The sequence below is a fragment of the Oryx dammah genome, unplaced genomic scaffold (assembly GCF_014754425.2).
Source record: "Oryx dammah isolate SB20612 unplaced genomic scaffold, SCBI_Odam_1.1 HiC_scaffold_16, whole genome shotgun sequence".
NCBI classification, from domain to species: Eukaryota; Metazoa; Chordata; class Mammalia; order Artiodactyla; family Bovidae; genus Oryx; species Oryx dammah.
The window spans coordinates 20,372,129-20,390,276 of NW_024070200.1; the positions used below are offsets into that span (position 1 = coordinate 20,372,129).

At 39.3% G+C, this 18,148-nt stretch overlaps 1 protein-coding gene across 1 annotated transcript; it reads right to left on the reverse strand.

Moving 5' to 3' along the window:
• Positions 1-6,527: 6,527 nt before the first annotated feature.
• On the reverse strand, positions 6,528-16,151 carry PNN (pinin, desmosome associated protein). Its single transcript, XM_040256724.1, has 9 exons — positions 15,557-16,151; positions 14,824-14,895; positions 14,377-14,445; positions 13,517-13,589; positions 13,311-13,405; positions 13,066-13,141; positions 11,910-12,065; positions 11,695-11,833; positions 6,528-10,953 (listed from the first exon to the last, which is right to left on the reverse strand). The coding sequence occupies exons 1-9, from the start codon at positions 15,667-15,669 to the stop codon at positions 9,587-9,589; spliced, it is 2,160 nt and encodes a 719-aa protein (XP_040112658.1). The 5' UTR covers positions 15,670-16,151; the 3' UTR covers positions 6,528-9,586.
• Between the last annotated feature and the right edge of the window lie 1,997 nt (positions 16,152-18,148).

The following is an 18,148-nucleotide window of genomic DNA, read 5'->3' on the forward strand; positions in this document are numbered from 1 at the left end:
GAAGGTCTGTATTTTGGGCAGATGACTATTCAGTGCACTGAATGATGGAGCATCCTACCAGATAATTAAATCTGGGAAATGATCAAAATTTTAAGTACAGTTTCTACTGAATACCATATACTGCTTTCATACCATGGTAAAGTAAAAAAATAATAAAATCAAAAAATCATTAAGTTGAACCTAATAAGTCAAGGACTGCCTATATAGACATATGTGGTGTGTGTTTTTGGTATGTGTCTTGGTATGTGGATTAGTTTTTGAAATTTGTGTCAATGGGATCACATAATATGTATTCCTCCCTGATTTCTTTCGCTCAGTATTGCAGTTGTAGGAGGTACCATGTTGATGATGTAGTTGTGGTTGATTTACTTGAATTGCTGAACAGCATTCCATCGTATGATTATGCCACAATTTATTCATCTCATTGTTGAGGGAATTTGGATTTTTACAGATTGGGCCATCTATAAACAAGGCTGCTAAAGATACTATGTACATATCTTGGTGAAGACTGCATACTTTCCTATTGGATTTACCAGTTCAGTTCAGTCACTCAGTCATGTCCAACTCTTTGCAACCCCATGGACTGCAGCTGCAGCAGACCAGGCTTCCCTGTCCATCACCATCTCCTGGAGCTTGCTCAAACTCCTGTCCATCGAGTTGATGATGCCATCCAACCATCTCATCTTCTGTAGTCCCCTTCTCCTCCTGCCTTCAATCTTTCCCAGCATCAGGGTCTTTTCCAATGAGTCAGTGGCCAAAGTATTGGAGGAGTTTCAGTGTCAGCATCAGTCCTTCCAAAGAATATTCAGGACTGATTTCCTTTAGGATTGACTGGTTTGATCTCCCTGCAGTCCAAGGGACTGTCTATGTCCAGTTCTAACAGTTGCTTCTTGACCTGCATACAGACTTCTCAGGAGGCAGGTCAGGTGGTCTGGTATTCCCATCTCTTTCAGAATTTTCCACAGTTTGTTGTGACCCACACAGTCAAAGGCTTTGGCATAGTCAATAAAGCAGAAGTAGATGTTATTCTGGAATTCTCTTGCTTTTTCTATGATCCAACAGATGTTAGAAATTTGATCTCTGGTTCCTCTGCCTTTCTAAATCCAGCTTGAACATCTGGAAGTTCATGGTTCACACACTGCTGAAGCCTGGCTTGGAGAATTTTGAGCATTACTTTGCTAGCATGTGAGATGAGTGCAATTGAGCAGTAGTTTGAACATTCTTTGGTATTGCCCTTCTTTGGGATTGGAATGAAAACTGACCTTTTCCAGTCCTGTGGCCACTGCTGAGTTTTCCAAATTTGCTGGCATATTGAGTGCAGCACTTTAATATCATCTTTTAGGATTTGAAGTAGCTCAACTGGAATTCCATCATCTCCACTAGCTTTGTTTGTAGTGATGCTTCCTAAGGCCTGCTTAACTTCGCATTCCAGGATGTCTGGCTCTATGTGAGTGATCACACCACTGTGGTTATCTGGCTCATGAAGATCTTTTTTGTATAGTTCTTCTGTGTAAACTCACCACCTCTTCTTAATCTCTTCTGCTTCTGTTAGGTCCATACCATTTCTGTCCTTTATTGCACCCATCTTTGCATGAAATGTTCCCTTGGTATCTCTAATTTTCTTGAAGAGATCTCTAGTCTTTCCCATTCTGTTGCTTTCCTCTATTTCTTTGCAGTGATCACTGAGGAAGGCTTTCTTCTCTCTCCTTGCTATTCTTTGGAACTCTGCATTCAGATGGGTATATCTTTCCTTTCCTCCTTTGCCTTTAGTTTCTCTTTTCTCAGCTATTTGTAAGGTCTCCTCATATAACCATTTTGCCTTTTTGCATTTTTTTCTTGGGATGGTCTTGATCACTGCCTACTGTACAGTGTCACGAACCTCTGTCCATAAATCTTCAGGCACTCTATCAGACCTAATCCCTGGAATCTATTTGTCACTTCCACTGTGTAATCATAAGGGATTTGATTTAGGTCATATCTAAATGGTCTAGTGGTTTTCCCTGCTTTCTTCAATTTGTTTGAATTTGGCAATAAGGAGTTCATGATCTGAGCCACAGTCAGCTCCCAGTCTTATTTTTATTGGATTTATACCTACTCAGTGATAAAATTGCTGGGATATAGGATCTGCAGAGAAATGTACTTCAGCAGATATTGCCAGTTTTCTAAAGTGGTTATATAACTTACTTTTTCACCAGCATTTCTATGAGAGTTCTCTTTACTCCATACCTTACCAGTACATGGTATTGTCACTCCTTTTTTTTAGCTATCGTGGTGACCATCTATTTCTGGACTTTATTTCATTGGTCTGTTTGACTATACTTGCACCAATATCACAGTCTTAATTATTTTAGTTTATAAAAAGTCTTGATATCTGGTAGATATCCAGATATCCTTCTTCAAGGATTAGGTTCTTTACATTTTCTATTTTCATATACATTTTAGGGACCCCTGTCAATCCTTACACACCCCACCTCTCCTTTCCCCACACACTTGTGGAACCTATACTAGAATAACATTGAATTGATAGATCAACTTGATGGAAATTAACATTTTTATAATAATCTTAATGATTGAATCTGGTACATTCTTTTACTTAATTCTTCTAAAATTTCTCTCAATAATCTTTTAGATTTCTGTGTTTTCAATTTTTTTTCCTGTCCAATCTTCCTACCATCTATTTTTTCTTCTTGCCTTATTGCACTAGAATTGTCCAGTCAGTAAAATGTTGAATAAAGGTGGAGATAGTGAATATTCTTTTTTGTTCTTAATCTCAAGGATAAAGTGCTGAATATTTTACCACTGTGTATCATTTTTAACCATTGCTGGATTTGACCTTCTTATAGTTCAAGGTTTTACATTTATATTTGTGAGTGAATTGCACTGTAATTTTCCCTTTTGTCTAATATCCGTGTGTCATACTGCTATCAGTGTTATACAGGCCTCACAAAATGAGCTAAGAAGTGTTTCCTCTTCTTCTCTGCAAGGGTTTGTGCAAAACTGATAGAATTCAGTGATGAAATAACTGGGGCCTGGAATTTTTTCCTTTGCTGTTTCCCTCTCCCCTCAGAGGCAAGGTCTGGATTACCTTCAGAGGAGCAAAAATAAGGCCATCATTTGACTTCAACAGAAACAATGAATACAGAAGGCAATAAAACAAGCTGTTCAAAATACAGAAAGAAAATACCTCCCAACCTAGACTTCCATGTGGAGCAAATATATCCTGCAAAAATGTAGATGAAATAAGAGAATTTTAGGATAAATAAAAACAGAGACTACATCACCAGAAGACCCACATTGAAAGATATACTAAAGAATGTTCTTTAGGCAGAAGGAAAATGATCCCAGATCAAAGCTTGAAGGTGTAGGAAGGTATAAAAAGCAATGGAAGGTGTAAATGAATATGAAAGTATGAATCTATAACAATGTGTTATGAGGCTTAAAACATATATAGACAAATTATATGAAAAAACTAGCAAAATGTTCTAAGGGTACTGCCTCATGTATAGATACATATTGTAAATTCAAGGACTCTACCACTTGAAAAAGTGCAAGTATTAGTCGCTCAGTTGTGTCCGACTCTGCAACCCACGGACTGTAGCCTGCCAGGCTCCTTTGTTCATGGTATTCTCTAGGCAAGAATATTTTGGGTAGCTACTCCATTCTCCAGGGGACCTTCCTGACCCAGGGATCGAACCCAGGTTTCCTGCACTGCAGACGGACTCCTTACCTTTGAGTCACCAGGGAAACCCTTAAGAAACTTTAAAAGAATGTATCAAGTTAATAGAGCAGGAAAATAAAATATTAGTAATTACTCATTCAGTTCAAAAGAAGTCAAGAAATATAAAAAAACAGAATAGGAAAGAAAAATAATCGATTATTAAAATGGTAAGATTTACACCTAAATATGTCAATAATTAAAGTTAGGCAGACTATTCCAAATGAAAGAGAAAGGCTATCATATTGGTTTTTAGAAATATCTTGCTTATAAAACAAATCTTTAATACAAGGATTACAGAAACCCTGAAAGTAAAATGTGGAAAAGAAATTATGCCAACACTATCCCAAAGAAAGCTGCAGTAGCTATCAGAGTAGATTTTAAGAAAAAAAAAACATTGTTAGAGATAAACACATTTGAAAATTCTAAAAGGGTCAATTCACAAAGATGGTGAAGCTATTTTAAAATTTATATGCACTAAAACAGCCTCAAAAATACATAAAATAAAAAGGAGAAAGACAAATCCATGAACTTACTGGCAAGTTATAACACACCTCTTGGTAACTAAGTCAATAAAGAAATAAGGATATAAAAGATTTAAGCAATAAAAAGAATCTAATTGACATAAACTGCAAATAGCTACAGAATCACCATTTTGTTCAAGGCCACGTAATAGTTTTCAACTAAACATATGCAAGGTCTAACCTAATAGTAATTCTCAACAAAATTTAATCCATTGAAATTACATAGAATAAGCTCTTTAATGACAGTAGAATTAAACTATTAATCAATAATAAAAAGATACTAGAAAATTCCCATACATTTGGATTTGTATGTGGTTTTGAAAAGTTTTAACGATGGATGCTTAAGTGCTTTTTACTTATTCCACTTGAGGTTCAAGACTATGGCCTTATTGTTTCCTCAGTTGTGGAAGATCCTCAGCCACTATTCATTGACCGTCTCTGATCTATTGCTAAATTTAGCTACTGAACTCTTGATTTCAAAGTGTTTCTCAGTTCTAGAATTTCCATTTAGCTCTTTTTTAAAACTAATTTTCCATTCTGTTAAATTCTCCATCCTCCCTTAGTTCCTTGTATCTATTAAGCAGTTAAAGTCCAGGATTGATTACACCATTATCAGGATTCCCTTTAACCCTGTCACCTTTGTGTCTGTTCTTTTGACCAGGTCTTTATCTCTTTTTACTCCTGGTTATATTTGATCATGTACAAAAAATTGCACAAAAACTTGAAACACTGGTGATGCCATCTTCATACAAACCAACTTTGCTCCTCTGAATCTCAGATAACAATCCAGTAAGGTTCATTCAGCCCCTTTGAAAACTGGTCAATTAATACTTCTGGTTCAACCTATTCCTAGAGTATATAGTAACTTGGGGTTCCAATTCAAAGCCTGGGGCGTGGGTGGCAAGAGCGCTCCCTTTTTTGGTGACTATTGAACTCAAGGTTTTGTCTGCTTGGCACCTGATTCTGTACATCTGTTTTCAGCTTCTTGGAAGTCTCTTCCAGAATAGGTCCTGGGGGAAAAGTAACCCCAAACACCAAGCACCTTTGTTTTTCTTCCTTTCTCAGATTTTGGCCCTATAATTCTTTAGTACCTTAGTGGTTCTCTGAAGGCTTTAGATGGTAATATCTATACTTCTCTCTAGAGAGAGACATACACATACATATGTCTATGTATCAATCACAGATTTTCTAGTTCTCAGTGGGGAGATAGGTAGCCCCAATGTAACTACCTTAACTGGAAATGATAAATTTCTTTTCCATCATGCTCTTACCCCATCACTCTCCTGAAAAATTTATTCAAATACTTTTAATCTTTGCTGTACAGCAAAATGACTGTTATATATTTTTTATATTCTTTTCTATCACAGGATATTGACTATAGTTTCACTGTGCTATATACATAGTAGGGCGTTTTATGAAACTGTCCTTCTGAAGTTCACTAGTGACCTGTTGCTAAATTCAAGGGTTCTTACTCTTCATTAACTTATTTGCATCACTTGGCACATTATACTACTTCCTGCTGCAAAGGCTTCCTTCCCTGACCTTCAAAAACGCCACTCCACTCTACTTCCCTATTTTTCTGGTTTCTCCTTAGCTCCCCGTTCTCTTAAAAGCTAAAATGCCCAGGAGTCTCATTACAACTCTTCTATTCTTACCCTTGGTGATCTTACCATGGATACACTCAGAACTCTCAAATTTGTATTTCCAGTGAAGCATCCCCTGAATCAACTTTCACTTCCAGTAAAATGTCTTGCTTCTTTTACTGCATATTGTCACTTGGATATGCAACAGGAAAGTTCCTGACCAACTCACCTTCACTATCCTCAAACCTGTTTATTCATCTGCTCTTTCCCATTTCAGTTAATAGCAATCCAGTTCAGGTAAAGCCTTTAATCACCCCTGACTTCTCACAACATACAGTCCACTGGAAAGGACCATCTTAAAAATATATCCAGAACCTGGCAACAACTTCTACTGCTACCACCCCCAAGTCACTACATTGTGCCTAATTAGAGTAGCTCCTTAACCATTTGTCACTGGCCTTGGTTCCATTTAGTCTTTACTTAGCACAGTAGCCAGAGTAATTCTATTAAATCCCATCATTTAACCTCTTTGTTCAAATGGCATGCCATAAATAAAAGCTAAAGAACTTAAGCCAGAAATGTCTCCTTGGGTCCAGCTACAATGGCTGGTACATTTGAAACAGTTCACTGTTTCAAAGAAGCATATTTTAATGTGATAGGAGAGGCAACATAAACTGGAAAGAAAAAGATCAAATCGCACAAACATTAATTACCCATCATAATTTATTCATGATATTGCCTATAATAAACAAGGTCATATCCAAGGTATCTGAATTACAGCAATGGGATTAAAAAAATCACTCATGGAGTTTAAATTCTAACAGGACATATACAATATATCAAAGTACAATATAACTACAAAATACTAAGTATTATGGAAAAAAATAAAGAAAAGAGGATAGTAAGGGTGTTATAAAGTTAAATAAGGTCCTGAAATGGCAATGGAAGTATGCTAGGTGAGACAGAGTAGTGTTTTAAGAGATTTTCAGCTACCTCAGGTTTGCCAAACTGCAATCCTCCCCATTGATTTCTTACAGAAGCCAAGTCCAAACACGTAGACAGGCAACAGGTTTGCTGGGCTAAGTGCTTTAATGGCAGTATCTCAAGGGAAACTGATTTCACTTTTATTCAAGGATTTTTAAAAAATGATCTAAAAAACTGTTAAGAAACGGAACCCCCAAATATGCTGCTGCTAAGTTGCTTCAGTCATGTCCGACTCTGTGCGACCCCATAGATGGCAGCCTACCAGGCTCCCCTGTCCCTGGGATTCTCCAGGCAAAAAACTGGAGTGGGTTGCCATTTCCTTCTCCAATGCATGAAAGTGAAGTCTCTCAGTCGTGTCGGACTCCTAGCAACCCCATGGACTGCAGGCTACCAGGTTCCTCTGTCCATGGGATTTTCCAGGCAAGAGTACTGGAGTGGGGTGCCATTGCCTTCTCTGCCCAAACATGCTAGTGGCTTGCTATTCTGAGGACACTGGCCTACATTACTATCCCATGTAATCATCTGTCAATCCAGTAGCCTATGAACTCACTCAATTGGTGCATTAGTGCTTGGCCCTAATGACTAGAGTATACATGTGTATAATTACCAGAGTTCTAGATGGTGCAAGGACAAGCCCTAGGCTGGATACAGCTTATCGAAGATGATACTATTTTCTAATTTCCGTGGCCATACCTAACCTTGGACTCTTAGAGCAAAGCGTTTTCTTAAGAGCCTCTTAGATGTCTCTAATTAAGAGATCCAAATTAGTTGCAGTCCTTGGTCAGTAAATGTACCCCTTTTAAGCGTCTACATTTTCCCATAAAAATAATTTCTAATAGGATTCCTGTATGTCTTTTTCCCCTAAGAAATTGTCACTACTTTTACTAACATTTCTTGTATCTTTGTAAGGAACCAATTACACAATTCTCTGAACATGAATTCCTTAAAATATTCACAAGGATAAAGCAAAACCCAATTTTAAAAATGAAACTTTCTAATTTATAAATGCATACCACTAAAAAGCTAACAAAGTTATTAGAATTTTCTTTATATACGTCATCAGTACAGCTTAACCAAAATAAAATTGTTCTGCATATTCCAAAGATCTTTTCCTTTTTTCTCCTCATGCATTATAATCCCAAAATAATCTTCTGTATAAGCACCATGACAACAGTTCAAATTTTCTGGATAAAAATGAGTGAACATTTAATTTGTATAAGATCTTAATACATGTAAGTATTTTAGATTCATCAAACAAGGATGCTTTAAGAAAAGAATCAGGTTGTCCTATGGTTATCCCTTTTAAGTGTTTACCAACCTTCTCCCCATAATGGCTCACAAGAAAATAAAGCTTATACAATTCCTAGGTAAAAGTGACTCCTGGTAGAAACAACTGGCCCAGGGATGCAGGTATCTAGCTTTGCAGCTTGAGATCTACACGTTAACTATTTAATAACTGCTCCAAGAAAGGATTTTTTAAAGAGATCTTTCTTTTACCACGTTAACTTTTATATAATGCAGTAAATGTGTTGACATTTTAACTCTTACCGTTTTCTTGTCAAGAGAAGGCATAATGAATATTCAAAATTAAGCCTAAAGCTACAGTCACAACATAAATTATGAACTCAAAAAAAGACCATCTGCAATTTAAGTGCTCTCTTGTATAAAGCATCAAAAAGTTAATACAAGTACTAGTCTTAAGCAGTCACACAATCTAAGCCACATTTATTTGCACATGTATAGTAATGGGCAACAGATACTCCAAATTCATACAAATTTATAAAACAAACAATCATTTGGTACCACTTGCGTGTTATCTTGCTTACAGATTCAAGTGTAGATGAAGTTCCTTCATTTTGTAAACTTTCACACAAATACTTAAACAAAAATTCTTGAAAACACATATTGGCATGTTTCAGATAGGGCCAACACAAAAGTTAGGACAAGACCACAAACTTAAAATCCAAGTTTAGAAAATTTTACCTCCTTCCCCTAGAAAGTGATTATTTTCTTTAACAGATGTATATGCTGTATCACAGAAGTAACCATGGGAGACGAAAGATGCTCCCATAATCATAAAGAAAATGCCAGCCATACTGTTTTATCTACCAAATATATGGTTTAAATATGAGAAAACAGGAAAGATGGGGAAATGCTTAGATTAAAATAACAAGGGAGATTAGAAAAATGTGCTAAGTGATTTTGAAGGAGAACAAACTGTTCCCATCAAAGCTGGAAAGATCTGACTTTGACAACTCAAAATAATTGTCTAAGGCAAATAAAAGTGATGACACCTTCAAAAACATTCTAATCACGTTTAGTATCTAGTGATAAAAGCTGAAATTGTTATCAAGAGGGTATTTATTATACAAGCGTCAACAAGGACATCCCAAAGCTAATGAAACAAATGCACATTTATTTCTACAAAAGCAATGTATGATACAGAAGGGAACAGACTTAAAGATTTACCTATTAAAATATACAGATTCTTACTGAAGAGTATAGGATATTTAAAAAAGATGACAAGGGATGTTAATCTTTTTTTATTATTATTGTTTTTACATATTTTGGAACCTCACATAATTTTGATAAATAACTCTTACAAAATTATGCAAAAGTACAAGAATGTCTGGTAAACAAACAGTCTGTATTTTCCAAAAAATTTTTTACAACATGCAATTCTTAAGGCAGCATTCTCCTTACAAGGAAAGGTAATCCTTTTAACTCATCAAGAAATCTTCTGCTGCAAAGAATAGGCTAAGAAAGCCTGGCTTCTTCCATTAACGCCTCTTGTCTTTCCTGTCTGATTTTCGGTCTCTTTCACTTCTTGAAGATCTTTTGCCTGATCGACTACTCTCTGATATAGACCTCTTTCTGTCAGACCGGGAATTCTTATCCTTTGATCCTTTTGCATCTCTACTACTACCTCCTTTTGAAGACTTGTGACTTCTCTCTAGTCCTGCAGCATCCCTTCGCTTCCGGTCCACGCTCCTCCTGTGCTTTCTATCTCTGTTATGCCCCCGGCCCCGACTCCGACTTCTACTCTCACTGCTGCTGGTCGTGCTGCTGCTACTGTCTCTACTGCTGCTGCCACTCGTGCTGGAGCTGCTGCTGGAACTACTGCGGCTACTGCTGCTGCCACTGCTGGAGCTGCTGCCACTGCTGCTACTGGTCGAGCTGCTACTAGAACTGCTACTGCTACTGCTTCGACTCCTACTCTTGCTTGTCTTATTTCTAGCTCGACCTCTACTTCTGCTCCTAGTTTTCGTTTTGTTCTTGCTCTCTGAATGTACCGTCAGGACTGGCTCTGTCACCTCAGTGAGTTTTACAGATTCTACAAGAAACTCCTTCCTCTCAGGTGGTAAATGCCCTTGCTCCTGAATAACCTGAGGTGGTGGCTGTGAAACAGCTAACGGCAAAATCTCAGGCTGAGAGAGGGGCTGGGGCTGGAGTACTTGTGGGGGCTGAGACTGGGATTGAGACTGGGGCTGGGGCTGAGGCAGGGACTGAGGTTGAGCCATAGGCTCAGGTTGGGGCTCAGATTCTTTTTCTTCTTTTTCCTCAGGCTCATTTTCCATTTCTAGAGTACTAACATTCTCTTTTGCAGGAGAAACAGATTTACATTCTTTATCTGGCTCAACTTCAAATTCCATTTCTGGCTCCAATTCTTTGCTAGTTTCATTTTCTGAAGGTTCTATGCTTTCAACTTGATTGATTTCCATTACCTCCTGCTCAGCAATTACATTTTTGACACTCTCAACCATCTCTAGCACATCCATAACTTCTTCAGGCTGACTATCCTGCTGCTTCTCACCTTCCCTTACCTCAGTTTCCTCCTCCATCTTTACTTCCATTTCCTGTTTTTGTTCCTCCTCCTCCTGTTCCTTCTCTGCATCACTATGAACTATACCAATTTCCTTTTCCTCGTCCTCTCCTGCTTCCTCTATTTCTACATCATTGTGCTGATTACCTGTCTCCTCCAACTCTTCCTCTCGCTGAGCCACCTTACCCTCTTCTTGTTCCGACTTCTGTTCTTCATTACGCACCACCACCTGATGCTCTTTTTCCTTCATTGATTGTCTTCTAGGCCTAGCCTCCATTTTATTTATTTGTTCTGCAAATTCGATGCGTCTACCTTCAAATAAAGCTAAAGAATAAAAATTTACAAGTGTAAAATTTACTAAGATTTAAAAAATTCAAAGTCACAATTTGACATCTGGTCACAAAATGTCATTGGAGTTTTATCTAAATGTCTTTTTTGTAAAGAGATAACAAGACTAATTATGTCAAGTAAGCAATTCCAAACTGATACAAGATGACAAAAGCACACTGGAAACCTAAACACTTTAAGAAATCAATAGCAGACAAAACTACACATTATCTAACTGACGGAAAAACAGGACAATCTTTTGCTATTTTACTGCAGTCTAAATGAAAAAGAACAAAACTTCTTTTAAACAGTTTCATGGTATCATGAATTAATTTTTCTGATCCCAGAGAGACAAGTGAGCTGATCACAATCTTAGTAGTATCTACCCTTCCATGTATATATTTCCTCTATAGACTATGTCAATCTTCACCTTTTTTTTTGATTCATCAGCATTTGAACCTGGCTACTAAGAGTATCAAGCAAAAAAGGAAGTCAGCTCACACAAATGCTTTAGAAACAAACGTGCATTAAGCACCACTTAATGTTAAGTTTCCTATATCTAACATCTGTCATGAAACAAATGATCCTGTACTCTAAACACATCAGCACCTTAAGAATATCGTTCTAAAACATTAACGAATTCCAACTGCTACATGAAAGAAATAAACATGTATGTACGTATGAGTCTGTTACCTTACCCATTAAGGAAATTTCAAGGGACCTCTTCTTTACACTTACCATTCATTTTCCTCTGAGACTCCTCTATTAATTTCTGGGTGGCAGGACACATTCTTCCAGGAATATAGAACAAATGGGGCTTTGTTTTAGTTCTGATGTATTTAATTATCTTGGCATTATGTTCATTCCATTCTTCTTGCTAAAGAAAAGATAAAAGGTCAGTGCTTTTGTCAACATGAAGGATTACCAATCTTAGAATTCCAAAATATACTCACCAGCTGCGCAAGCTCAACCTTCTGTTCCAAAAGCCGCAGTTCTGTCTGTTTAGCACGTCTCTCTTCAAACAGTTCTCTCCTCTCATTTTCAACCTGTTTTCTTTCTTCTTCTGCCTGCACTTCAAGTTTTTGTTCAATTTCCTGGCGTCTCTTTTGCTAAGGATAAACAATAACCTTAAAAAGCTTATTATGCACCCTGATGTGAAACACTGCAATTTTACTGATGTCTACAAACATGTGTCACATCTGTAATTCAGGACACCAGCTAATTCAAACTTGGGATCTGAAGCAGACTGCAGTTTCCTTTTCAGGAAATGGGGACTGAAGTCTTTTCATGTAAAAAATCTAAATTTTAAAGCTGCTAGCTGTAATATCAGTTACTATGCCATTCCAACACAATATATGAAATAACTTAACCTAAAAGTTCACCTGAAGGAGAAGAGTACTGTCTTTATAGGTTTTCATGTACTCTTTCCAAAGCAAAAAATTGGAGACAAGTGATATCCTAGAACAGACAACTAGTTCACTCTCTGAAATAAAACTTTATTAACTTCCTATAACTGAATTGCTATCTCCCTTCTCCTCTGAGAAGCAGTAACTTGGTGTTCAACTCCAAGGACACAATTTTGTAGCTCTAGTAAAATAAAAACTTTCGCAAATAGGACAAATAAACTCTGGAGAGCAGGTAATATAATTTATGCTTCTGCTTCTAGAGTACCCGAGTGTGTTTTAGAAATTATAATTACTTAATAAATTACAATGATTAACAAGTTTAACTTGCTGTTTGAAAGAAAGTACTGTAAGGCCTGAAGACATGGAGAGACTTGCCCAAGACCTGAAAATGAGATTGCTATAGAGCTGAAACCTGAATCCAGGTTCTCCTGAGTCAAATTAGGCTCACTGTACAACAAATAAAAATTCACTAAGTTACTTAACAGCACCTCAGAAAGAACCAGTTAATAACAACTTGAGAAAGTTTTAAGTTTTTCCTTAGTTTCATTTTAGGCTGGCAATTAAATCTTTTTCCCTCCTTAGGAAATATCAGTTCACTTTGTGAATCCTGCAATTAAATCTTAAGATTTTTTTAAACATTTAACACATAATCAACTACTTTGACAGGTTAATAAAGGAAGCAAAAGAAAAACTGCATAAATACCCTTTCAGTAGCAACAGTGGATTCTTGTTTAAATTTCTGAAGAGTGCCCATCAACAAGCCAAATATTCGCCGATTCCTAAAGAAAAGAAAAACAAAATCCAGTTTCAAGATGTTCTACTTCATTTAAACCTGCCATGTCCTAAAAGAAGCACAGTATAGACACTTGAACAATTCCTAAAATTTTCTTAAAATTGCATTATTTAACAAGAATTGTTTTCCTCCAGAAAGATACTTAAGATACATACCTTTGCTTTCCCTTTTCATCCATGTTTTGATCCTGGATAAGGTCTCTCCGTGTGCGCTCTTTGGAGGTAGCTACAACTGAAGACTGCAAAGCTGGCTGCAGGAGAAAAGAAATCTCAGTAATTAACATACGGGTAGCCCTCTACTAAATGTAGTAAGGTGAAAATACTATATTCACCCTCTATGAAGTTCTTTTAATTTCCATTACCTTCTTAACATCATCGTCCTCTGGGTCGCTTTCTTGGCGTGATTCTCGTCGAGTCCGACGCTCCCCTCCCAGCCTGACATAGGAAAGGGAATTTTAAAAGGCCAATTCAAACTTTGATCTCCTATAGCTCTCAACCTGGGAGAAGGCAACGGCAGCCCACTCCAGCACTCTTGCCTGGAAAATCCCATGGGCGGAGGAGCCTGGTAGGCTGCAGTCTATGGGGTCGCTAAGAGTCAGACACATCTAAGCGGCTTCATTTTCACTTTTGCATTGGAGAAGGAAATGGCAACCCACTCCAGTGTTCTTGCCTGGAGAATCCCAGGGACGGGGGAGCCTGGTGGGCTGCCGTCTATGGGGCTGCACAGAGCCAGACACGACTGAAGTGACTTAGCAGCAGCTCTCAACCCAGTTAAGCTTTTGTAGCGTAAGACAGGAAAGTAACACAGACAATCTCCTCCATCTTATCTTTCTCCTGACCTTTACTGTGCTTTCTTTTTTTAGTTCTACCAGTTTATTGCTATCAACCCATCTCCCTCCAATCTCTATCGTGCATGTGTGCTCAGTCATGTAACCCCATGAACTGCAGCCTGCCAGGCTCCTCTGTCCATGGACTTTTCCAGGCAAGAATACTGGAGTGGACTGCCATTTCCTTCTCCATGTGCTAAGATTTCTGTTACTGCCATGAAGAACTGAGTTTTGAGGGATACTGGCTGTCTCAGTTCAGTCAAATACCAAGTGAAAAGACTCAAAGTAAATGATATACTACTCAATTCTAATACAACTCAATTCAACAATATTAAATATTTATATTCTACCTCATAAAATAAAGTATGCTTCCAGAATCTTTTCCTCCAACATACCTACTGACTGCCCCTTCAAGGTCTCTCTGTTTGGCTGGGGGTCCTCCTCCACTATCTGAGAATCCACGCCTGCAATAAAAATGTCCAACATAAAGCACATGAAAATTACGAAAAATGGTTATTTCTATTTAAGAAGATAATTTAGTTGCTGTTATTAAAAACTCCTCTTCCAAATAAAGTAACCTCAAATGGACATTTACTTCAAGATGGATGTTCTTATAGCATTTCTTTTAGATCTATGAGAATATATTAAGTTTGCACATAACTGATATAGTTACTATATTCTTCAATCTCTAGCTGTAAATGTAAATTAACTATACAGAAAACTACAGCTAATCACAGCTTCAAACCAAACTTTTCTTAACACTGGCTCTAGCAAGAAATTTGTTTAAACCGATTCATTAATTTAGTACAGTACCAATGGATTAAATTTTAAGGAAATCTTACCTCAGCAATAAACTACCACGTCCTCTACCTCCACCAGGACCAGAAAGGGCGAGCAATCTGGCTTGGATGGGCCTACAAAATAATTTACAAATCAGTCCAACAATCGTTTCTAACAGCACCAAACACTTCAACGGGTGCAGTTCACCATCAAGAGAAAATAAACAGAAAAGTTTTAAGATGACGGTTTCAAACCCAAGTGTTTGAAACACGGCAAGAAGCACTCTACTAACTTCCTCGTTTTCCCAAGACCAGTTTCACAGAATTGTATTTATCTCAACACCACTACAGTTAACAGGCCTGAGTCTGGTTCAAATTTCACCAACCCAGAGAAAGCTGCACGTGGGCAAGAGCCGGAGGGTGAGGCAGCGGACCGCGTCCCCGGAAGGTCCCAGGGCCAGCCCTGAATCGGGTGGCCCGCCAAGGAGGAAGGCTTTGTGCTGCAGTTCCGGGCCTGCGGGGCCGAGGGCGGGAACCGGCAGTCCCGGCCTTCCCACAGGACGGGAGGCCATCCCGGCGCACCCAGGCTCCGCTCTCCTTCCTCACGCACCCAAGACCCAGGACCTAACGCTGAAGGCCTTGGAAATTCCCACCTCACCGAGGACAGGGTCCCACGGCTGCCCGCGAACAGGCCTCGATGTTCCAGTCTCCTCAGGGCTGACCGCCCTCCCCGCCCCCAATTCACCCCGGCTTCACGGCCGCCTCTGAGAGCCAGCATTTCCCATCCACTCCTTACCTCACGTCATTCGGATCCCGCCCGGTGAGCTTGCGAATATTCTCATCCACATTCTTTAGGCTCTCTTTGGCCTTTTCTAGCTGCTCCTGCAAAGTTCTCACTGCGACCGCCATCTTCTCCCTGCAGCAGGCTTCGAGACTGCTCTATAGGCCGCGCCTGCCTGTGTCGCGCCGCAGGACGCCAGAAGACTGACAGCTGGGTTCAGCCAATGGCAAAAGGAGTTGTATTTCGGCCTCAACCACTCAGCAACCGGAAGGGGGAGAAACTGCCGGCCTTTGTGACCCTGGGCCAATGAAAAGTGAGGCAGGGGTCCCCTCCCTCCCCAATTAGCTGCGGGTGGCTGGGCTCCGCTTCTAGCGCAGAGCCGGGGCGGGTTTGAGTACCTGGGTCCTCGGAGACGTGGGTTGGCGGCCCAGCTCTTCTGGTGAGGAGAGCGGGGGCCTTCCTGGCCCTTTTAACCTGTAGAGAACGTGCCTCTTATCATTTTACCACCTGATACCCTCAGAGTAGGGTTCAGGCGAGTCTATTTCCCCGTCTTTCCCCGGTAAATGATTTGATTAGGAAAGGGTGCGGCCATTCCGTTGGTGCGCATGCTCAGAGAGGCGGTGGGAGGGGCGCAGACTTCTCTTGGTTAGGTTAAACCTTAAAAGAGCGGAGGGAAGAGAGTGAAGGAAAAATCATTCCTCCTAATAGCTAACAATTATTTTGTACTCTGTGAAACACTTTACGTACATTATCCCCCACAAGCCAAAGGCTTGAATAAACTTGTTATTCAGGCTTGTTATTACTGATAAGGAAATTGAGTCTGGAGATAATGTAACTGTCCTAAATCACGCCGGTCCAGAATCATCCTATGATCAGACCAGTGCCAGACTGTACTACAAAAATAATGATCAGATCATGTGCAGGGCTGTACTAAAGAAAAACAGCGACGATAACGGGTATTAGCCTCTACAGCTAGGCTGCAGCTGGTTGGTTTAAAATGGGTTCTGAAGAACAATGTTATGGATAATCTTTGTGTTCTCATCCTTCACTCGTTAGCCAGGCATCCTTGCACTAAGCTTAGCGGGCCAGCAGTATTTAATCCGAGTTACTATTCATACAACAATCCTTAAAAGTTCTTGATCTGTTAACTTGGACTCTGGAAAAATCCTGGAACCAGATAGCTGTGGTTTCTGCTTCCACGAAGTTTGTACGCTTCTCAGGGAGCAAAGATGCTTCCTGTACTTATGCATTCAATAGATATTTATGAAATGCCTACTATGTGCCATGCACTTGGATAGTCACTGTACAATACAGAACTGTACAATACAGATATCTGCCCACAAGGAGTTTGGCGATGCGAAAAATGAGACAGATAAAAGCATAAGTAAATTATAAAACATGGTAGAAATGGGTTAAGTGCTATACAAAAAAAAGAAAACGTAAAGCTGGGTAAAGCTGGGTAAAAAGGATGTGTGTGTGTGCTCATTCATGCCTTTGCAACTCTATGGCCTATAGCCTCAGGACCCTCTGTCCATGGGAATCTCCAGGCAAGAATACTGGAGTGGATTGCCGGTCCCTCCTCCAGGGAGTCTTCCTGATCCAGGGATCTCCTGCAGGAGGATCTCCTGGCAGGCAGGTTCTTTACCACTAGCACCACCTGGGAGGCCAAAAAGGATGAGTCTTGATAAAATAACTAAATGATTCTGGGACTTCTTTGGTGGTGCAGTGGTTAAGACTCCTAAACTTCCACTGCAGGGGGCTCGGGTTTGATCCCTGGTTGGAGAACTAAACTGCTTGGCAGCTGTGGTATGAAAAAAAAAATTACATGGTTCTGATTGTGAGCAATCACTGTAGATGGTGACTGCAGCCATGAAATTAAAAGACTCCTTGGAAGAAAAGTTATGACCAACCTAGACAGCATGTTAAAAAGCAGAGACACTACTTTCCCAACAAAGGTCCATCTAGGGAAAGCTACGGTTTTTCCAGTAGTCATGTATGGATGTGAGAGTTGGACTATAAAGAAAACTGAGCCTGGAAGAATTGATGCTTTTGACCTGTGGTGTTGGAGAAGACTCTTGAGAGTCCCTTGGACTGCAAGGAAATCCAACTAGTCCATCCTAAAGGAAATCAGTCCTGAATATTCATTGGAAGGACTGATGCTGAAACTCCAATACTATGGCCACCTGATGTAAAGAACTGACTCATTTGAAAAGACCCTGATGTAGTACTGCCTACTACTTGGAATGTGGGTGTGGTAATAGTGCCACTAAGTGTAACAGTGTTTCCATGGGAAGATGCTTTTAGAGTCAGCCAAAAAGGTAGGATCTAGTCCTACTTCCTTAGAATCTATTACTATCATCCTGGGGAAATTTAAGTCTCATTTACGGGGGTTAATCAGTAGAATGCCACGTCCAACATTTAGTAATGCTCAATAAGTATGTTTCCCCTCTAGGCTCCAAAGTATCCGAAGACACCGTTATTGTGGTTTGAGAAACTGACCTTAGTAAGACACCAATTTTTTGCCTAATCTTTGACCTTGCTGGTGGTGATGAGGGAGAATACAATTGGACATAAAGGACCTGATTTCACAAATGGGAAATTTTAGTG

Bases quoted from the DNA above. Each gene is read 5' to 3' on its own strand.
- PNN (XM_040256724.1), bottom strand. From the start codon at position 15,669: ATGGCGGTCGCAGTGAGAACTTTGCAGGAGCAGCTAGAAAAGGCCAAA. The intron at 14,896-15,556 runs GTAAGGAGTGGA...ATTATTTTGTAG, and splicing joins CGGGATCCGAATGACGTGAG to GCCCATCCAAGCCAGATTGC. The intron at 11,834-11,909 runs GTGAGTATATTT...TCTTTTCTTTAG, and splicing joins AGGTTGAGCTTGCGCAGCTG to CAAGAAGAATGGAATGAACA.